Raw genomic sequence first — 23911 nt, forward strand, 5'->3', positions numbered from 1 at the left:
ATTACTTATTCATTGTCGAATAGAATGCGATTAAATTGCATCTGGAACGACGTGTTCTGCTAAACCTGCACTAATGCTTCGAGCAACACTTTCATCGCCGCGTTTCAGTGTTCATGTATGGGAATAACGTCACAACCGATGAGAACGTGATGCTCTTCCATTTTAAATCGGAATTAGGATGAGAAAAATTAAATGCGAGAATTGATCGTTGTCAATCGAACTGGCGTTTCTTCACGCGTCCATCAAATGTTATTCCTGAGGAAAGGCAGGATGGACCTCGCCCACGTTCCTTTAACCGATTACATAAACCTGACAGACACGGAGCCCCGCGGAATGACTGGAACGAACGACTTGCCCGAGCCGGCCAACGCGTCGACGTGTGGAGGCCAGCGACGTTAAACGCGAAGGCCTACTTAACGTCACTTTAGTCAGTTGGGTGTGACTACTATCCGCCATCGTCGCAATGATCTTTCGTACTATGCACTTTGATGTCGATAAGCGACATGCTAATTTCTCTAACGCGCTACTGACGTGCACTTTTTTTCTTTCGTACATTATCTAAGACGCGACGTGTTCGAAGTATTTTAGAGGTTGAACATTAAAGTCCAAGTGTTTCTTATGCGATCTAAAAAAAAGTCAATGCTCGTGAACGTGTTGCGTGCAATTGCAATGATAACATTTGATATATCTTGATCTTTGATCATTTGATAGGTCTGATATTTTTCCGATGACGGTCGTCGTAAAAATAAGAATGACGACTGAGGAAAATTACTCGATGGTTCAACGTCTCTCACGCGATTACTTACTTGAATTCATAATAAGATTTGTTTGGCTATAAGGTAAAGGAGGTAGTACCTGGACACTTTTGAACATAAATTTTTTATAATGTTTTTTTACTACGAAATTTAAGCATAGTACATGAAAACTTATCATCTTAGCAGATAGCTGGGATCTCATAGTCATATTTAAGAAAAAAAAACCTTCTTTTGTAATATATGTATTAAAATAATCGCATTAAAAAAAAATTGCTGTCAACCGCAGTAGTAGGACACATTTAATCTGAACGAGTGGTGTAGTAGGACAAGTATGGAATCAGAACTGGGACAATATTATTATGACGCCTCTAAGCGAATTGAGAAACAGTTGGATTAAGAGAAAGGGTTGAAAAGTTATGAAAATACACTAAATCATTTATTGTGAAAAATATATCATACGTTTGAATGCCTTTTATACCAGATCCGAATTTATCCAGGTATTGCAGCGCGATTAATTAGTGAGGGGCTAAACCTGGACAGCCATTGTCGTCTTGTCCCACTTGTACGTATTAAGTTTCAAAAGGGATTGTAAACTTGGACAGTAAATTATTAAATACATATCTATTATGTTCAAGTACTGGTTCCAAAATTCGTTTTGTCCCAGTACTACCTCCTTTACCTTATTAAACACTTGTCGCACAGATTGCCGACTATTCCACCGCGACGTTTTTAATCAATTAGACTCGTGTGTAATTGTAGAAAAAAAAAATGTAGAACATTGGTTTAGGAGAAAAACGCAATGAGAGTGTGTTTAGCGGACGACCGTGGCGCTAATTACTCGTTCGAATTCAGCTCCGTTTCTTGTTTGTCCGGTTTATGGGTGGTCTTCCGTGAGTTGGACACGAAGCTTCATACCTGTATCGTATCGCGACGGAGTAACTCGACTCCTCGCGGGTACGCGGTTCGATCTTCTGTAAAAGACGCGCATCTTGTTCTGAGAGCTGTTCGCGCGTTCGAACGAAAGTCGTCGCTGAAGATTATATATCGAATTACGTATGCCAGTTACTGTTCCGAAGGAAAACAATCAGTGACATAATTGCGAGTATCAAAGTATCGTGTATGAAAACGTATTTTAAATTTATATAACCACCGATTAAGTATTATTGAAGTTGTCTGGAAATAATCGTAAGTTTTTCTGATTTACGCCCGTGACTCATGCTTATCTCTGCTTTTACTGAACGTACTGCTTATCGGCGGTGGTTCTTCAGAGAGGAATATGGTTCGATAACGTATCAGCGCGGAGTTGTTAAAAATTACTCGGACTCGAAAGTTCGTAAAATTTAACGCGAGGCTCTCGAGATAGCAAAATCATCGGATGAAAAAAAGTCGAAGAAGCATTAACTGCGCCGGTATGTCCGAATGGTCAACGCTGAGAAGGTGAAGGTTGCTAAGCGATGAAATTATTGAAGGAGCATTAAAGGTTCCCGATGACCCTGGAGATGGAATCCGGCCAGGCGAGTGTGACTCGGCGATGATCGTTTCTCGAATCGTTGAGCAGAATTGCTACGTTTGTGAGTGAAGTGTCACCTTTATCAGCATCAAACTTAGCATAAAATCGTCGACAGTTATTTCAAACAATTACGTATTAGCCGTTCATTTGTATCATCGGCTGTTGCGATCAAAAAACGGCTTATAAAGCACATACAAAAAGTACAGTAGCCTCCATTTGGCTAAGCCCGGTCCCGATCAGTGGCGATACGTCCGGAGGCTACTGTACCATCCATGTGTGCATTTGCAATTGATGGTCTGTCTAGAACGAGAAGTGCAAGTCGACGAGTGACGGTGCTGCAAATTAATCTCTAATCGTTCGTCGTTTATCGAGAAATAATGATGAGTTACTAACAAGAATCACGCGTAGCACGGTGAATGGTTAGGAATTAATGTTACGCAAATGGTGATGCAAGTAACGACCGCGGAACAAAAGCAAGGGAAAAGACAATGATGGGAGTCCGGTCGAGGCGATGACGTGTACACGATAAAATGTGTGTTTCGTCTTACATAACCGCGGAAATCGTTCGTTATGCTACTTACGCGGTGAGAAGGCTGGTAACAGGTAAAGGTTCTCCGTTTGTCCGTCCGGTTCACCTTTGCTAGGACGGTCGGTGCTCTTCAAGGTCGAGGTGAAGGCTTCTCGTAACCCGTCCTGTCTCACCGCTCGATCTAGGTCGTCGGACCGGATGGGCGAACCGTGTTTTCGTCACGTTGTCCATTTCTGTGTTCTTTTTTCCTCAAACAACACGTTTATCGCTGCATACGTCCAGTAGCTTTGAATAGGCAAGTATTTAACCCTTTCGCTACGGCGGAGTGCCTCTCGTAGAACGGGGATCTCCGCCAAAAGTGTACACATTGCGTGCACGCACAGACGTCAGCGTTCGGGGTCAAGTCTTTCGTCTCAAGCCATTTTAACTCTGCTTTTAGAAGCAAAATAATGTTTATTCATAGCAGTATATTTATATATGATAATGAAGTAAGACCGAAACTGCAAGCCCAGATTAGATACGAAATTTTGTGCCGTAATAGCGAAAGGGTTAAATTTGGAATAGATCTGAAAGTCACTTCTATAAATTACAATTTATTTTGTTATCACACTCGGTGTGGTTCAATTAACTCAACAACATGTTTGCAACTACAATTTATTGGAAATGTATGTTCTCTTTCCATGAGTAGCTGAATTTTCTCATTTCGGTTTATGATCCGATTATTGAACAGAATCAGCCAATGCTGGCTTATAGGTATCGGTTCTCTATTCGCATTTGGCCATGCTCCATTCGTATACCGCGACCAATCTGTCGATAAATCCCATTGTTACGATCGGTCCCTGCGTACCATCTGACGCGTTTTATCGTGCTCTTTCTTATGGAGCACCGAAAGATCTCGGATTTCCGATAGTCACCGACGATGCACTTCTCGGCGATGTATATCGCGACAAACGCATGCCTCGACAAAATTGCTGCCACCGATTCCGTTTCGCAGTACACTTTCGAAGAGTCGTTCACGCTGATTAAACTCGAAGCGGTCGCGTTTCACCGGTGCCCGGTACTGGATACGATTTAAGTTGGAAAGTGTTTTCTCGAGGGACCCCGGAGAGGAATTGCGAATTAAACATTTAGCTCGAAACTGCCTGTTGCTACTGTTCCCATTACGGCGAAATTGTGCGGCATTCATTTTCCTCTCGTTAATTTACCTCGTGTCAGCAACGTTCTATCCTGAACAGAATCTATCCATGGGAATTTTTTTTCAGCAACCCGTTTCCTTTTACATCTTTTCGAAACACGTTTATAGCTTGTTGACGAGCAACTTCAGCAGAGAATAATTCACTTGAAGCTAAAATTGATGTTGCAACTCGACGGGGCTGGGGAAATAAAAATATGAAATTATGTTGTACGTGATTATCTCGTAAAAAGTCAAATTCTTCCGTGACATAACCGTGCGGCAAGAAAGTATCCGCGTTCGAAACGAGAAAAATTTCAATGCCTCAGAGATAGCCGAGACGAAATCTTTTACATTAGCAAGCTCGAAAGTAATCACGTTTGCAACAGGAATCTGTAGTTTCGTCGGACGAAGCCGATCATTTCGAAGTCACGCAGACTGACTCAACGTTATTCTTTGTCTCAAGGACATCTATCGCTAATTGAATCTCGTTTCCCCCGTGATCGACGTTGTTGATTCCCTTTTCTCTCGCATCTCGTCTTCACGCTTTGTCGTTCATCGTTCATTCCACCCGGCAAGAAGAGCTTCCCTCGGTCGTCACTGTATCAGCACGTGAACGTCGCTAAATATAAACGTTAGATATTTAAAGAACGGAAAATCCGATAATCGTTGGCCGTTTGACATTCTTAAGTTGCGAGGTGAATTGTATCGAATCTATCGGCGGAGTTGGCCATTTGACAGGCAACAAGCGGCCACCACGCTGGGGCCGACCTTTTCCGCGAATAACAAATGGTTATCGCCATAATCGGGCAGCATTAAACGATTATGAAACCCCTTTGGTATGTATTAGACGCGTGCATCGATATATCAGTCATGGAGAAAGCGTCGTGGAATTTTTCTACGGGGACACCGTCACCTCTCGCGTGTTTAATTTATCCTGAAAACGGTTGACGAACGATCTCTCTCTGTGTGTCTCCCACTGCGTTTGATCGAGGGGGTTGTCGCGCATGAGACCTGCGTGCGTGAACTCGCGAACGTTCCCGGGGCCATTCATAGAAATTTATCGAATCGGATTTTTCTCTTATCCATACGCGAACAATGTTTCCTCGTCCGGTGATGAAAACCGGTTGCACACGCCAGCCACTAGATCACTGTCCGGCATGAAAGCTATTCTCGAGATTACGAACAATTTAAACGGGCGACGCAGCTTGTCTTTGTACTATGTACTTTCACTCGGACCGTTTGCTGTTATAGCCCCGGAAAAAAAAAAATCGATCGGTCATGGTTCTCCACGCGCGCGTTCACGAATCGAATCGATTTTTCGATTCGCGCGGTCGTTGATCGTTTCCCTACGTCCTTTGGATTTTTGCTAGAGACGTGATTGAACGGAGGATAAATGTATGTACATCACGAAGTATCCCGGCTAATGGAACGGGTCAATTAATGGGTTTGCTAATACATCGGACGCTTGGCAATTACACCGTACGTAGCTTAACGATTAAATATAGCTTCGGTTTCATAATGAACTGGTCGAGAGAGGCCGTAGTACTTCGGCTCGAAATCGCGATCCAACAAACTTGATTCTGTCACTTTGAACGATTCTGATCGTAACAAATTACAGATAGTTAGCTCGTTTCGTTGGATGCTCACCGGGGTGCTCTTGCAATTACATGCATTTGCGTTATGACTGCCTTATCGATTATCTGTGACTGTTTTATCGTTACTTAATCTATTACGCGAACGAGGCATACGAGTAGAAGACCTATCGCTTCATGGATTTTTCTATCTCGCGTTCGACTGCCATACCAAATTTAATTGAAAGGTGGGTGACCCTCTCAACTTCTGTACCCGCTCTTCCACGATTTATCGTTCATCGCGAAGGATCATTCGGATAATCTAAGATGAGATAATCCCCGATCTCAAGTGCCCAGGATTGACTAAGGATCATGCACGTGGAATAAAAATGCCAAGATCTTTTTTCATTCATTTATTAATCACAATTTAGCCATTTTTATATTTTTATATTACATTCAAAATTGTATTACAATAATTGCAGATTTTATTAAGACAAATGACTATTTTTTTTAAAGATACAGTTGACAGTAAAAAATGATTGCAAATTACACTTATTTTAGTTAGCCAAGAAACTATCATGTGGTAACCACGCCCGGGAGTGCTGGATGCTAATTTTTTTCGCCGCTCATTGAAAGGAATGCGGTGTCAGGTTCTGGAAAGCCCGGACGCGAAAATAGCTTAACACGCGGTGAATCGCGTTGCTTTTCACAGGGCCCCCGCGTCGCCTTCCACGAGGTTCGTCACGACCCGAGCGCAATTCCGCGTACGAGCATATGTTCTTTCGGCGCAACGTAAGTAGCAGGCGCAAGAAACTCGGCTGTTTCTTTCATGCCGACGATTGAAGTAATCGGCGGGGTTCACGTTAATAATATAATGAGACCCGTTTAGGAGCGGCGTTCTGGATTATTCGACAAACGGAAATCTCTCACGATCAATTATCGTTTTTGTCGAAGACGTTTGATATTGATTTCTTGCTGCCGATAAAATTACTGTCACTAATCCAGAATTTGATAATGCGATAAGTTTATTTGAATTCGTCCAGTGGAATCGTCGTGTAACAATAATAATTTCCCAGGAAGAATTTGCTAATCGATCGAGTGCGAAATGAGGCAAGAGATCACGACAGCTCGGGATAAATCATGGTAAATGACCGTGATCCGAGACAAGAAGACCTTATCGCGACAACAGTTAGTCGGATCGGAAAGACGCTGGAGCCGGTAGCCGGTTTGTAGCCCGACGTAATAGTAATGACGATTTACGAACGATAATTGTCTGGTCGAGCAACGTACTCGATAGAATACGCGTTCTCGTGATCGACACGGAGATACTTATTATTTGTCACGGTAACTCTCTCTTTAAGCATCGCCTAAAAATATATACAATTGTCTGCGTATAAAACGTGCGAACAGAAATCTGTCTCCGCGAATTTTACTGCTTGGAAATCTGCACGTAGCGGCGCATAGACACGTGTTCGCGGACAGTCGCCTATAAGTCTTGAAGGGACATTAGATTTAGATAGAATCACCCGTTGCTCCATTTTCTCTTCCGCGCGACGACGGAAGTATTTTTAAGAGGGTCGATTGAATAAGAACAGATCGGTTTGCGTTCCCCGACGCTCATTTCTCGCCAGCGAGCACTCACGTATGTATATATATTACGCGCGTTGCCATCCGCGAACGCGCTCTTTATCCCCGTGAGTTCCGCGTGTTTTCCCGTATAACAGTTCATTCCGCCCGTGAGATATCGCAGAAACAGGTCCGCGCACAAGCCGACTTTGTTGTGGCTCGTGCACATGAGAGAGGGACTTCTCCGGGTTTCGCTGTGAAACTATGTGCGAGTATATATTTAGCCTCGGTGAACGATTCACCCGGAATTTTGTCAGACTTTCGAAATTGCAACACAGTAACCAAATTGTTTTTTACACTCGCTCTTCCGTGACTTCATTGATTCCGACGAGCTTCGTCACTCTCGGTTAATGGTGTTTCTTTCTCTACGGAAATAGAAACGCGAACTGTAATTGACGCCGGAGCTCTTAACTCAATTAGTCGTCCTTTCAGTTTTTCCATCGCTCCCTGCGGTCGAAGTATTCCTAGAATTCTATGGTTTAAACTCTTCAGAGCTCACTTGCTACTCTCCATTCTCAATTATTTCATCATCATATCATAAAAATGCTTCAAGATTAAATCCTGAACATCCTCTTTTAACTAACGTCGGAGTTCTTTGTCCGGTCTATGCTTTGCATTCTGCGGAAGGCTTCTCGAAGATATGTTCGCTGTAAGGAGCCACAGGAAGGGACACTCGTTCGAGAATTTTGGCACGAGGATAATTACGCCCGGATCCAGTGGGTGCAATAAATTAAGCGGACCCCGGGCCACGTACCCCATGGAATTCACCGGGAATACCGAGTCTTTTTTCTTTATTTTCAACGATCCGCGTCTCCCGGTCCACTGCAACCCGCAATTTGCTCGTTTAATCCAGCGGTGCTACGGTCCAGGGGCAACTCTGCTCTGATACTTGTGCACTCTTCCTGTGTTCAACGTGGCATTACCTTTTGTATTATATACTCTGATACGCAATTACGTGGTCGAATCTTGTAGAGTCTGGAATTCTTCATGTTTGTGGTTCCTCGTAAATATGTTAGGGCACATATTATGCTTCAAGCAGATATTTTTAATATTATCAAATGAATGATATTAGGTAGGAAGCATTGTCAAGAGACAAATGAGGCACTATAATCGAATTTATTACTCGCTACCCTTATTACATTGTCCTCTGTGAAATCCAGGATTTCAGAGAGACAATGCGAACTCGATGAGGGATAAGAACCCACGTAATCGATAACCGAGGGAATGGAAAGTAATAGTAGACGGTAAGACAAAGTGTATCGGCCGTATAAAAGGATTCTGAAAGTGCGTTCACCTCGCGTATCCAGTAGTTAACTTTTATGGCGTTTCGCGTGTCTCGCTGCCCTTCTTGTCTTTTCTAGTTTTTACCCGGCCAACCCTTTTTTCCTTCGATATTTATGCCTCCGAGGACACTTTGTCCGCGGCACTCCCGACATTTATTTAGCAAAGAGCCCCGGCTCGATAGCGAACGGGAAACGAGAGGAACACCTTCCGACCTTCGCGTGCTCCTTCCCAAGCTGCTGCATTCTTGACCCGTCTTTTATCGCGAAACCAACGTTGCTGCTTCACGTCACTTTAAATTACGATCCCGCCTAGTCGCTTCCGCGAGAGAGTCGAGCGATTAGATTTCGAAGGTGAGAGAAGTTGATGCGAGGGAGGCGAAAATAACCGTTGGCGGCTATTTTTTTAAATCGAATGTTATCGTCGGTGGCCGTGGGATGGGGGTCGAGGTGAAATTCACATAGATCGAACGTCGTCGCGTTCGCGGTGTCCGACCGGCTGCTGATTCGCTAAGGAGGATCCCGATGTCGCTAGGTCGAATCCATAAATCGATCGGCGGATGTGGCGACGGCTTTCCTAGAGCTTGCTGCGCACATCAGCAGATTAGTAATAAAATCAAGGTTCCGATCGAAGTTAACATCGAGTCCCGTTTAATGATTGTTCTCACCTTGGGAATTCAAACTCGCGTTTGCTACTATCACCCAAGAGAAATTATTAAAGGGCGGAAGCTTTATGGGACTTTGGGTCGCAAGTCTGCAATTTTTTACGCCCGTTAGAACATATTGCCACCGAAGTAAGAAATAGAAAGCAAAACATTCGTTCTATAGTCTACGCGTTAAGGAAAAATTGGCGATGAACGAACTAATTAATCGATTAGTTCTGAATTATTCGAGATAGCTGACCGTGTTTTGTCTCAATGATTACACGGGTAGTGTTGCTTTTTAGTAGTATTTCCTCGGTGCTCCTGTATAGAAGCATCTAAGAATGTGCAAGGATATGCACTTTCTGTTTGAGGTTTCGTTTTTGAGAAGGAATGTACTGTCTTCTATTTTTCAACACTGATTTAAATTTTGAGAGTGCTCGTTTAATTGAATGCGCGGTACTTGAAAACCATCTAAAGCGTCGAACGTCTTATAGTAGCCCTCGTTAGTTGTTGACAGCACTTCGTTAATCGTTAATAAAGTAGATCAGGAGGATTGACGGAAGGTTCTCGATGAGAAGGCAAAGGAAATCGATTCCTTTGTACCACGCCGCGATCTTATTGACGTCAGAAAGATGGCGATAGCGCAAGGGTGGCGTTGATCGCGAGGTCGAAGCGATCTCAAGGTCCTCGTGGCGACCGGGTGGCAGCCCCGAGCAACCCCTCTCGGCAACACCATCTTCTGGTTTCCCATACGAACCCGCGAAAACCAACCACCCACCAATGCGTCTATCGACCACAGGACGCCATTTGTCGGCGCCGTGGCTCCGTCGCGACGCCAAGTTCACTGCGCTCCCCCTTTCAACTACGGGGCGGACTGTGTGTGTTTCCACACACGAACTCTGGCGAGACGACCTCACGCCTCGGTTCATTCCCGCAAGAAAAAAAAGAAAAAAGAAAAGAAGTAACGATCTATTTTCTCCTTTTGGTTACCAAAGAAATCGTTCCTCTCCCCTGGTTTTCGTTGAGTATCTGCGGCTGCGGCATGTGGTGTTGTAAGAGGCTCGATACCTCCGATTGGCCTGTCACTACCATCGTTCGAGGTAACGCTTCCTTTTTGCACATTGCTAACTTGGACACTCCTCTCGATTCGGCACACTGCTTTTTTCTATTCGCTTTCACGCTCTTTTTTCGTGTTCCGGAGCTAACTCCGGATTTATGCTTCTGTTCGATAGTGGAGCTATCGGAGTTTCGATTAAACATTCATCGGACAATTTCTATAGCTCCTGAACTATTTGTATTTTTAAATACAAGTGAAAATATTCGCATAAGCTTTTCAAGATCGCTTCAACACCTGTCAGTCAGGTCTACACTCGCAGCTATTATCGTTAAAGTCGCGAAGCTGGAATAAGTTCTAAGAAAGATTAACGCGGACCGGTTAGACAGTTTGACCGAGCGTTGCAGATGGTGGCTATAATATCGCGATTATTACACGGGTAGTGTTGCTTTTTAGTAGTATTTCCTCGGTGCTACTGTATAAAAGCATCTAAGAATGTGCAAGGATATGCACTTTCTGTTTGAGGTTTCGTTTTTGAGAAGGAATGTACTGTCTTCTATTTTTCAACACTGATTTAAATTTTGAGAGTGCTCGTTTAATTGAATGCGCGGTACTTGAAAACCATCTAAAGCGTCGAACGTCTTATAGTAGCCCTCGTTAGTTGTTGACAGCACTTCGTTAATCGTTAATAAAGTAGATCAGGAGGATTGACGGAAGGTTCTCGATGAGAAGGCAAAGGAAATCGATTCCTTTGTACCACGCCGCGATCTTATTGACGTCAGAAAGATGGCGATAGCGCAAGGGTGGCGTTGATCGCGAGGTCGAAGCGATCTCAAGGTCCTCGTGGCGACCGGGTGGCAGCCCCGAGCAACCCCTCTCGGCAACACCATCTTCTGGTTTCCCATACGAACCCGCGAAAACCAACCACCCACCAATGCGTCTATCGACCACAGGACGCCATTTGTCGGCGCCGTGGCTCCGTCGCGACGCCAAGTTCACTGCGCTCCCCCTTTCAACTACGGGGCGGACTGTGTGTGTTTCCACACACGAACTCTGGCGAGACGACCTCACGCCTCGGTTCATTCCCGCAAGAAAAAAAAGAAAAAAGAAAAGAAGTAACGATCTATTTTCTCCTTTTGGTTACCAAAGAAATCGTTCCTCTCCCCTGGTTTTCGTTGAGTATCTGCGGCTGCGGCATGTGGTGTTGTAAGAGGCTCGATACCTCCGATTGGCCTGTCACTACCATCGTTCGAGGTAACGCTTCCTTTTTGCACATTGCTAACTTGGACACTCCTCTCGATTCGGCACACTGCTTTTTTCTATTCGCTTTCACGCTCTTTTTTCGTGTTCCGGAGCTAACTCCGGATTTATGCTTCTGTTCGATAGTGGAGCTATCGGAGTTTCGATTAAACATTCATCGGACAATTTCTATAGCTCCTGAACTATTTGTATTTTTAAATACAAGTGAAAATATTCGCATAAGCTTTTCAAGATCGCTTCAACACCTGTCAGTCAGGTCTACACTCGCAGCTATTATCGTTAAAGTCGCGAAGCTGGAATAAGTTCTAAGAAAGATTAACGCGGACCGGTTAGACAGTTTGACCGAGCGTTGCAGATGGTGGCTATAATATCGCGATTAGAAACTAATGGGATTTGGAAAATGTGTCATAAATGAAATTTCTTCAGAGTTAACTACGTCCTATCGATCGACAAAACAGACACGCAGGTTTGAGGAGTTCCATGGTTGAAAATCTAATTCGGAGCCGAAGCTTAGAAAACGTTTAGTTATTCGTCTGTCTTAATTGTTTATTCGATTTAATTCTACTTGTCCAATGAGGAAAAATAAGCCTTCGTTGCAGTTTTTCTTTCTTCGAGATTCCCTTTAATATCAGCCGAGGCCCACGCACGCGTACCTAATTCGAAAATAGTTCACGTCCGTACGAATGCTAATTCGGTGGCAGCGGTGTTTTGTCATTCATGAATTCTCGTTGTGCGCAGAGCACGTCTTGAACGGAGAGCAAGGTTACACGTGGAATTGTGAATTTCCTTCTCGTTTCGCTCGAAAAGGTGCATCGAAATGCAAATACCATCCGAATAGCTTCTTTCTCTACACGTGATCTCTTGTCATGGACTAACAACTGAATCGGAAACACGATATAAAATTCAGGCTTCGCTCTCGACAATCTGTTTCCTCTCGCGTACTCTTTCATCGAGCCGCGGCCGCCGCTATTAAAGTATTCCTGTTTTTAGTAATACATATTTCATCGATACTCGTTACGCGACACGCTTTACGACGTGCGCTTCCTTCGAACTCGGGAACAGATCGAAACTCTAGGAGCCGGAGTAGTAGAGAACGGATGTCGTAAAGTAGGCGCCTCCGGATTTAAATCCGCAGGACATCTGGGTCTCGGTAGCTGCGTTGCTTTTCGCTGAAGAAAAGTAACTGCTATCCTAGGATGGATGTACAATCATTTCTGTGAGTCATCGTTCAACAAGTGACGTAGGAACAGTGGCGCGTTGTTGCATTCGCTTCACCATAATTTCTCGACGATTATACATATGCACATACCGCACAGATTCTTCGGCCGATGCGCTTCAGGCGTTAACGGATACAAAGTGAGCACTCTGAGAAAGAACTTTTACAATGAGATTATTGACAATTCACGAGACGTCGCGGCTGATAAAACGAAAATTGAGCACGTCGCCGGGGAGGCGTACGTATTGATCCAGTCGCGGTTGCAATTTTCGTGGTGACTCATTTGCTCTTGCTCGACGACGTTCACAATAATGTGACGCGTGTCATTGAGACATTAAATTGACACACTTCTGGGTATCCGCCAGTGGTCAATTACATCGGACGTGGCCGGTTGCATCGAGCCTAATTGGATGAAGACGTACGCTGGAGACGACGAGTCTCCAGACGTTCACGTTAAAAGCGTTCTCGAGTTTCTTACTCTGTTCATGCTTATTCTGGGACCCTCTCCGGACACTTGGAACGCTTTTACGTTGATTGTATTCTATTGTTGCTTGCGTGGCGACGGCTATTCATAAAATTCGATTGGAAACCGTCGGACAAAAATTTTCGATTCACAAGTCGTCTTTTGCTGCGTCGTAATGGAATAAAATGATTTGAAAGAAACCTCAGGTCGCAAAAATTGGACATGAAACGTGCAATTACGTGACACTGCCAATTTTACCTCAAATCTTTCTGGAGGAAAAGTAGGAAAACGTAGCTCGAGGATGGAATTATGTAGAGCGTTAAGATGATCGTTGAACGTATACCTGAAGGAGATGCGAGGAAATATCACGACGACGTAAGCATGAAGAAGAAGGCCTTCATTGAGCTCGCGTGAATCCTCGCGGAGGCAAAAGAACACGCGGTAAAAATAACGACTTCCGTTACGAGTAAAAGTATTTGGCACGCCAATGACGTCACGTCCGCCGTCTGAAGCCTCTTCGTCTTTCTTGCCTCGATTATTTTTAACCAGCAAACTATGGCGGCACGAGTCAATAAAATCTATTATATAACCGTAATCGTCTTTAGATTAATTTCACTGATAGGCGATACCATGAACATTCGAGCAGGTCTCGGATCTCTTCAATATCTGTAGACACAGACACTCGACTCTTTCTCGGTGAGACATCAGTGTATTGCAACAGTCCGAGTAGCAAACAATCGGATTCGAACCTAACTCATGAGAACATGGTCGATTCGATTCGGATTTCAGGATTTCATTCGGAAATCGTGACTCGCGCTTGAGGGCTACCGTTCCCGGGTCGCGGCGACTCTGATCTATGGCGAAATCTTTATCACGTACCAGATATTACCCACGTGTTCCAGCAACGGCTCTTTGAGGCCGGACTTTACAAGGTTTCCATGCAGATACACTATCCCCGCGTGTCCGCCCACAATACGTTGTTCTATTCATTATACGCGTACTCGTTGCGTAGACGATCGATAGATTTCTACACTTTGCTCGGACTCCTCGAGAGACTCGTTTATAGAACTCCTTGCGATATTTCAATTCCAACACTGTGTGGGGCCGGAATCGTCGTTTTTACATCCTGGTTAACCTTGTGTGGGATTAAAATATTCGGGCACTCGCGTTTATTTTCTCTGCTACCGGGGTTTTAATTTAAAACACGCGTTCTAATTTTATCTGCCGATCGTACAGCCTCGCCGACTGACGAAACAGGATAGAGAACGTGCTTATTTACATGTCACGGTTAAGTGTAAATAACTGTATTCCGGAGCTCCTCTCCGCTTTTCTTTCTCACGCTCCGTTATCTTCTTGCAAACCAGCAATCGGACTTGCGATTCTTTTCCTTTCTGCTCTCCAGTTCCAAATCAAACTGTACAGAGAAACGTTTGTAAAACATGGTTCAGTGAAAATGGAGCACGATGCACGTGTGCACGTTCACGAGACGTTCGGAGCGGGCAAATCGATCGGGGCGCGTTCACGAGCGTTGTGTGTCCGCCCGTTGGGTGGACACGTAATAACAATTATATCGTGGCAACGCGAGAAAGATCGGGGTCATCGTTAAGTAGGAACGATTCACGGCGCGCCGAACGGCAACACGGTTCATGCCCGATCGGGATCGATCGAGAAAACGTTTATCGCGATCATCGATCTCGCCGATGATCTTTAATCGGCTCCCGATCATCGTCGGAGGTGGCCTACCGAGCTTGTAAACTCCCGTACGATCTGGCAATTTCGCTGTAAACGAATCGCTAAAGACCATCATTACCGCGGATCGATGGTGGATAGGCAGCTCGCCAGTTATTGACTTTGGATATCTTCCCACTTTGCTCGCGCTCTAATCAAATAGCTTTCCCAGGTGAAAGTTATGAGCCGGAGTTAATTCCATTGGTTCCAATAGGGTCTACTTCTGTGCACTGTCACTCGAGTCGAACATTCGTAGCTGTTCCGACTGCTGAGAGAAATCTTTCCCATTTACTTAGCAAATTACTTAAACTTTCTCGAATGCGTTCAGAATCGATACTCGTGCAAGAATTGTCACTGTTGCGAGAGCGGCAACAGCGACATGTATAGGACACGTGCTTTAATCAGTAAAAACAATTCCTCCATGCGTTGATGTGTGTATCGGATTGAACATCGTTTCGAAAGCCGGGGATGTAATGATACGGTTCGGTGAAACATGAGGAAAGAGACTTGAAAGGTAAGGCGTGTGCGCGCGGTATCGCGAACGCGTTCCCATGATAAGTCCGAGACGAGAGGTCCTGTCTAACGCGTAATTGTGCGGTTAACGGAGAAGTCCTGACCGGTTTGTAATTAGACCGTTAATGAGTAAAGTTACCACCCCCTGACTTTTCGATCGTTTCCTTCCTCGCGCCTAATCTCTCGCGATTCGTTCCTCGAGTCATTCGATCGGGGTCGACTGCTTTGTAAACTCGTGGAAACGGGAACTCTTTGGTAAGATAGACCCGTGAATACGAATATCTGACTTTTGTTTCAACTAAAAGAGAATACTAATGACATAATAATAAGACCATTGTTCAGGCCATCGGCGTGATTCCCCTGTGTATATAATGAATATTAAATTATTTCTTGGTTAATCAAAAGGATTGGCTAATTAAAATAGTAAACGTGCCCGGCGGTCTGTCGCCGATATTATCGTTGGGAAAGAGGCGAGTTTTAATCGCGCGCTTAAATTCTCGCTTAAGGATCGTGACGACACACTCGTCCTCTCGTTCTGGTGAATATTTTTGAAAGTGAATCGAGAAAAAGGTCATTTCGTCTTTGGTAGCAAGCGTCGTGCTCATTGAGATTCCGCTTTTACGACCGTTAATTATTATCGTTGCATTCTGTTTCCTCTCTTCGCCCGTCTCGCATCCATTGTGAAGTCATTGCTGCGAATAATTGGCCACAGCGTAGCGAGGAGTCATTAGAATTCGCCTCGTCCTCTCGCGGATAGACCGGTCGAAGTTAGGCAATAGCTCCGAACGACAGTCGCTGCAACTTTGCGTGTTTATCAGATCGAGAAAGGTTTCTTCTCAGCTCGGTGAATGGTTCGTGAAATGAGTTTTTGTCTAGCTGGTAACTGCTGACTTATGATTGTGAAACTTGTTCGAGGAAGAAGAAGCGACTTTCGTCAGCCCAATTTCTTCGATCCCTTTTTCCGGAACGAATTTCTGGTGCATGATGGAATGTGGATCGTTTATTAGAGCCGTGCGCGTCTTCGGCCCGCGTTCGTTCGCCTCCGCTGGCTGCTAGAGGAACGTCAGCTACTAAATCCACAACCGGGTCACTCTGCGGACGTAATACCAGAGTTAGCAGATTTAATCATAGAACGGTAAATGGAGCGTCGCGCGGCGTTAAGAATTCCATCATTTCACTATCCTTCTTCGTTCGCAATGAAAAATTTTCGACTCCTTATCTTATCTCACGTACTCAATCGAACGGAGTTAATTAATCTTTCGAACTAGCCGCAACTTTTATTCGTTCTCTTTCACTCCTGATTAGATATCGCTTTCCAGGAAGATTTCCCGATAGGATAATTGGTCCCTGTATAAAAGAATTGACGAGACTCTTCGATAGGATTTTTATGCAAAGTGGAATATTGATTAAAAAATTGTTCTTGATACGCTCTACATTTTTAACGAGTACCTTCGATTTCCTCGCTAATTAAAAAAATCCGTCGATACTCGTTAACCTCTGGGTAGAACGACCCCGTTTAAGAGTTGAATGCCTCCGTTCCCGGTCGGGCGATAAACAAAAGCATGGTGAATCGATGGTCCTCGGAGGATAAACGAAGGGAACGCGAATCTCGCGGGGCATGTGCCGGTTTCTAATTTTAAGCTCGTCTCTCTAGATTTCACCCGACGACGGTCGCTCTAAAAACGGCCTTTCGGGACGGAGGCGTGACTGCGCGCCACGGTGTTCAAATGCATTCACGGTTTCGCGTTCCTTCCGACGGAACATCCCGTGGCGTCGCGTTTAGCTATTTGATCACGCCGCCGAACCGAGGGCTTTCGAACTCGGCTAGAAAAGTTTCCTCGGCTGTCGGTACGACAGAGCACTGTCTCTCCGAAGACAGTCTCGTTGGCAGCAGTTGGCAAGAACGATGTAGCTGCACAGATAACGGGCCGGAGGGTTAACATCCCCCGGTCCTTTTTCTTGCTCACCGGAGCACACGAATCCTCTTAATTACCGCACATTTAATTTATTTTTATGAACTCTTAGTTAATTGTGGAACTACTAAATAATTGGTAATTAACATAGCTATGGCAGATCGCTGTTAACATTTGCGTTCATTACTTATTCAAATGTTTTATTCTTACTGAGGACTGCGGAAAAGGGTGGGACACGCCGTTTCACGGTTCTATTAGATTCTGTCCCGTTACGACTAATTGCAGCTTAAAGTTCGTTCTGCGATTGACGTGTGTCCGTGAACGATTGAATTAAGTTTCCCTTGAGATGAGGGTGCAGTTGGTCATTCGCGTGTGCATTATCAACGAGCGCGACGCACCTCCTCTTTCGTTACGTTCCCATGATTCCGTTACCACTGACAAAGAAACAGCGCGTGGAATCGCGTTTGCGTTTGCTTTTCCAATTTCCATTATAATGCAATCGTTCATCACGAAACAGTTATTGAATTACCGTAGTTTGAGGTCTATGTTTCGCTTAAACGGCCCGTGAATAAAGATCTTCGGATAAATTAACCGTTGCCTCTCCTTTTCTTTGTTGCAGGTGAGTCATTGCTTTACCGAATTTAAAACTTTCCGTGCGCTGCGTGATTGACAGTCGATTGATCATACGTTCGCCGTAACGGGATGTCCATGCAGGAGTCAGGTAATGCCAACGTGGACTCTGAACGTATACGTAAAGATATATGGGTTCCCCTTAGACATTAAGCAAACAACTTAATCGAACAGAGGGGCTACCACGCATTATTATTCAGTAAAAAGTAAAAGGGATCGGCGTACGACGTACGCGCGATGGGATCGCGCTTTCACCAGGATTCTGATATTTAGATAGGAAGATACGTTGCCCGGTGAAAATACCGAGAGGGGGGCCGTTTGACATTTATGCGTTTCGTCCTAATAAGCGTAACGCAATAAATACTCGCGGCTGGATACGAATTGCAAAACGTGCCGCGTAAACTGCATTCCTGCAAATGTGCAGAAAGTTATACCACGAGAATTGTTCATGATCGTGAGACAACCGACGGATCTTTTGTAACACGGCTTCCTTTACGCGAACGTCGCCAGTTTGCCAGAGACGCGTCGCGACGCTTAAACAGAAATAGATATTTGGCTTGGATTTGAAATATTCGATATAACTGCAGCATCGCTATGTTGTTTCTTCTCCGTCAGGGTTGAAAAATGCACGGGAAACCGGTACTCGGATGTCGTTTCGACGTATCGCGAGTTTTCACCGCGTTAATTAGCGTCGGCATCAGAATTCGCGCAACGCCGGAGGATAACTTTTCCCTTTTTTTCTGTCATTCCTCGACGCGCCGCTGGTATTCTAAACAAGTAAAGATCATTAAAGTATCGTATACTCTAATGCTCCGTAATTACAGGCTAGCTGCCAGTTTATGCGACTGACGTACTATGAAAATTAATTGCATATTATAAATAAATTCATTTCTTTCGCGATAAGCACGCCGCAGAACGAAAGTATACGCATTTTTATGCGTAGTCCTATTAATTAGCATCGCGCGGTGCATCGCAGGACTCGGGATTATTCATGGCGACGCTTTCTTCTGACCGTCTCGCGCGATTCACAAGCCCGTCGTGTTCATTCTTTCTTATTTTTTTTTTCTTTTTAGAAAACGTTATATATTTTCGACGTTGCATGAATTTTATGTGTGCTGGAAAAAGCTACTTTCTCTCCAGCATAAGAATTACTGTTTTCTTATTAATACGAACTCCAAACCCTCAAATCAAATTCGTAATAAATTATCACGCACGGAAATTGTAAATACCAATAGAAGGTATTTAATCAATCTTAATTATATTCCTTATTTGCCTTATTACGTATTTAACTGAATTACATCGCTCGCGTATCGCTGCGTTCGATTTCCGTGAATATCGATGCTCTAAGTATTTGACAGCGTTTCCGCATTATGTTAAGGGCGTTCAACTTTGCTTTTCTCGATTCCTTATTGGGTTTATCGCGGCTTACCACATTCTGAGTGGCATAATAAAAACGCGAAGGGAAATTGCATTGATCCAGCGAGGCGGGAAGACGATGATGAAGAAGTTCGAACCCCTTTGTGGATACGTCTGTTTGGATTATGAGAAAGCGAATCATTCTTCTAACTCGTCCTCAATTCGAGTTTAATCATTTTCTTTCCCGGACATTTGTGTTACGGGTTAAAACGACGTCGATTGCTATCCCAACGCGAATTCAAAAGGATTTTGCTGGCTTTTCAGTCGGTCTCTTGCTTATCCAGCTTCTGTTAATCCAACCGTGAAGATTTTCTGATGAAGACGCCAGCACTGGTAAATCTCCAAAGAACTGGCAACAATTGCGTTTAATTTTTAACGCAGTTTTAATTGCTATCGATCGTCGGATTTAAGTAATTGCGCGATTCGATTTACAGTTGACCGAAGTCATTCATTATTCTTCTGACATGAGAGCGACTGTTTTCTAAACGTTACGGGTAATGGAACGCAATCAATGTCATATGTGCAGTCCACTTGAAAGAGGTGAAGTGTTACCACCGTGTCAGCATTGATAAGAGATCTATTGTACTCTTTGGATTGTTTGCGTTCTCAAACAAACATCGCAGCGATAATCCGATTGCCAAGCTGCACTCGTTCGATTAAATTATGATTCAAACGAAAACGCTATACAGTATTATAGTTTCTTCTAATCAGTTGTAAAAGCAGCAGTAAAACATAGAAATTGCTCGATTTATCATAGAGCGAAGCAACCGTTTGCTCAACGTCTAAAATAGATCTATAGGAGAGAAGTCGTGCTACAAATTCAGGAAAGGAGCTTACAAGTATTTTTCCGTGACGAATGTGACAAAAGGTAACGGAAGTTCGCGCGGTTCCAAGTTACTCTTTCACGGGGTTGCACGCCTCGCGGATTCAAGCCCGTAAATCACGGTCTCAAGATCGTAATCGATCGATACGTCGCGGATGAAACAAATTGACCCACTTAACGATCGCTCCGTTTCAGTCGATATCGATCGCGGGGAAATCGTGCGGCTCTACGAGGAAATATTTGCCGTTTTATTGAGACATCGCTCATTCCTCGGGTTCTCGCTTATTCCCGAGAAAACCAGTAGCCGTGAAAGACCGAGGGGCGCGGTCAAAGAAAAGACGATATCTTTGCTCGTTTCTGATTAATCTCCGTCGAGTTTTCACGTACCTTTCAAGCTAACCCAGCGTCTACGATTTACGTCGTCATTATAATTCGAGGGATGTACCCGCTTTTTCTTGTCTTCTCGCTTCCGGTCAGCAAAATCCTGACAGGTTTGACACGCGGCGTCGTGTGTCCGTCGACCCGAAACCGACGTTAATGACGAATACTCTCTAAGCAGACCGTCGTCGCGTCGTCATAATGAACCCTCCACGTGTGACGCGTGTCACGTGAAATCAGGTCAGTACTTCTGTGCAATCACCGAGGGATCGAACAAATATAGTAATAGGGGACGGTGACGCGGAACTGAAACTTATTCTCGGTCAAATATATCGGGAAATTTGACAGAGAGAGTCGTGTGCGAGAGTAACGCGTTCAGTTCTTCACTTTACTTAACGACGCTCGAATTATATTTTCATCACCAGGGCAATTCAATCTATTAAGAGGCACAGGTAATTCAGGTGCAATCGATAGTACGCGGTATATGCATTCCTAATTGCACATGCGCTCCGGAAAGCGTACTAGAGATAGGTCACAGTTTCCATACGCGCCCTGTAATTCTGCGGTTCTTCTCTCGCCACTTAGAATCAATCAACCAAATTATTTCGAATTTTGAGGTTGTCCACATGCCATGTCGAATGTGCGAATCATGTGAACTTCATATATACAAACAAGTTAGCTTATCGTTTTCCTCAAATTATACTTGAGAATTTATTTTCAGGATCAAGAATGTTTAAACACGAGAAGCAAACGAAAAGGGAAAAGGAAGCTATACACAAATTATCTCGATACTGCGATTGATGTTCCCTTATATCTTAGTATATTCTGCAACAGCAAGATAAAACGCAGGAAACTCATTCTGTGAATGTGTTCCATCGATGCGCATTCCCTGAATGGCTAGCATCTGTATATAATCTTTTTTTGTTACTCGGAACACGATGGTTCATGTTTTGTTCCCATTGAATACAAGTTTTTCTACTTTTCTACTACACGAAATTCGTATTTCTGCACGAATTCGTTGGAACCATTGTGCAATTGATCAAATTTCTCCCTTCAGCTCGCAAATAAACTCGATAGGCATTCGATGAAACATTGTTACATCGCGGTAACTTTCGAAAGCGTCTAATTAGTTACACTTTCAGTGAACGCCGTATCTAGGCCGCTACAGCACGGCCAACTGCGCGGGATTTAGGAAGGGTGAACATTTGGCACGGACGGGAAATTTTATATTCTATCTGTCTCTCGGTTGCTTTTTCGATCCCGGTTGCAGCTCACGTATGAAAGAAAGTTCGCGGACGTTATCGTGTACGTGGCGATTCTCGGAACTGGGGCGATATATGCATGTATATATGTTTTCGATAGGAAACCGTCTCAGAATAGTTTCCTTCCTAATTTATAACGTGCTTGTGAAAAGCATCACATTTTATTTTCTAACAGCGTTACTTATAAACGCACTGCGGACTTTTGTGCATTTATAAGAGACGTAAACATAATCAAAAACAATCTTGAAAATAAAGTACATGCTATGACATTCAATTAATAAATGCAAATCATTCTTTACTCCTATATTTTGCACAAAAAATCGCAGTGTAATTATAAATAGCGATATTTTCCTGGAGGTATTCGCAGGAAATTTTGCCAACTTTGTTATCAGTCTGAAATTTGTATTGTTGATATTGATAGGAAATTTATTTAATCCAATTAAAGAAAGCTAATTCTTGACTTTCGCTTGCTGATAATAAATCCTACTTGAAGCTCCCCTTTTATAGAGCTGACTCATCAAATTCCCGAACTGAGCTAATCCAATTGCTGCGTGAGACGGCAAGTAGAGTATCGTCTCCTGAATTTCTCCCGGCTTGTCTGACTCATGCGCGACTAAATCTACTTACACCGGGCTACCAGTAGTAGTAGTAGTCCGTTGATTTACGGCACCCCTGTGTGCGATGTTCCGTTGATAGTTTCTTACATCACTAACGTAACTCCTTGTTAATCATTCTGTACAACGAGTTCGTGAATTGTATTACACGGAGTATGAAATCTACAAAGTACCTTATTCCTTATTTAGCGAAAAGGTATCAGAGTAATCCCTTTCGAAAAATGTCGTATCAAACGATAGTTGGATATTGTAATCCTCTTTTGCAAGCTGCATCTTGACCTCTAGATTCATATTGCAACGGGAGGCACGAACAAACTTTCTAGAGTTCGAACAGTTGACCGTTCGTCACGAACAGGCATTGTTCTCGACCTTGTGGTCTTTCAACGTAGCTTTTTGAACCGGTTGCGTGAACGTCGTCCGGCAGGTGGACCTAAACGATATTTACTAGCAAGATGGATGCTTAGTACGATCGGTATCGGGGTCCTTGTTCATGTTTTATCTGACCTTAAATCCGCTGCCTTCCCGTAGTCAAACAGACGTTTCTATCTGATCCGGTAGCGTTCTACTTCGCAGCGATCGTTTCGTTTCGAAGAGAAAGTCTGCTAGATCGTTTATTTTATATATACATATATATGTGTGTGTGTATAAAATTAACTGATTTTTTTGTTTCTATTGAAACAATAGCATCAACGCGCGTAGAAACTATCGCGTAGTAATGACAATGGGAGAGGGTCGGTGAACGAGATACGGATCGGACGGTGTCAATAAAGTCGGATATTATCTTTATGCTTCCACGTAGTCGTAACAATGCTACCGGTTCGTGTGGTTAGTCGTATTTCGCGGGTTACTAGGACGTACCGTCGCTCGTAAATCCATTTGCGGACCGGGAATACTTCCGCCGCGATTAGTCGGATCTTGGCTGTAATTGGAAAAATTACTCGGTTCGCGGTTCGTTTGCGCAACAAATATGTTTCGCCAGCGGTGCAACGGTTGTTCACTGCCGCCAAGAGTTCGTCTCTTGTTCCTTATTTGCAATTCAAGCCGAGCGACAGGTTCCCGTGACTCAATGTCAGCGAAGTTTTAAATCTCGATACAGCTTTGCTATCGCGTGTATGCGAATGCTAATTGACAGTCTTGAACTGTTAATATTTTTAACCGATGGACGAGTTGTAATGTACTTACAAGTAAGATAGACGTTTTGCATAGGGTTTTGATGGAACAATGTGTTTCTGTATTTTAGAAAGACAATCTTTGTCTGTGTAAATATCTGTGACTATAAAAGAACCTCTTGTGAGCATTGCGAGCTCAGATCATTTGTCTCTTGCATAGGTGCAATCAGATTACCCGCATAGTCGAATTTCTTTTCGCTGGTGTAACAATGCACACACTGCAGATTCGGCCCCAGTGTCTCGCTCTTGAAACGTCTTGAGCTCATCATGTCGGTTCTTATGTTTACTTTCATTCGGGCACCGAAAGTATTTTTTACCCGTAAAATTTGCATGTATTCTTATGGTAATTACATTTCCTATAGGTAATAGCAGTACCTACAACT

General features: G+C 43.9%; 1 protein-coding gene across 5 annotated transcripts in view; it reads left to right on the forward strand.

Moving 5' to 3' along the window:
- The window catches only part of LOC108627547 (MAP7 domain-containing protein 2), a 138929-nt gene that overhangs the window by 13748 nt on the left and 101270 nt on the right, over positions 1 to 23911 (forward strand). For 3 of the 5 annotated variants that reach the window (XM_026815671.1, XM_026815674.1, XM_026815676.1), the window contains exon 1: positions 17924 to 17957. The exons of the other annotated variants lie outside the window; for them this stretch is intronic. In XM_026815671.1, the coding sequence (XP_026671472.1) occupies positions 17939 to 17957 (19 nt within the window). In that variant the 5' untranslated portion in view covers positions 17924 to 17938. Of the gene's footprint in view, positions 1 to 17923; positions 17958 to 23911 lie in introns of those variants that run through there. 5 annotated transcript variants of the gene reach the window in all.

Source organism: Ceratina calcarata, unplaced genomic scaffold (genome assembly GCF_001652005.2).
Source record: "Ceratina calcarata isolate Rehan_Ccalc_2016 unplaced genomic scaffold, ASM165200v1 scaffold478.2, whole genome shotgun sequence".
NCBI classification, from domain to species: domain Eukaryota; kingdom Metazoa; phylum Arthropoda; class Insecta; order Hymenoptera; family Apidae; genus Ceratina; species Ceratina calcarata.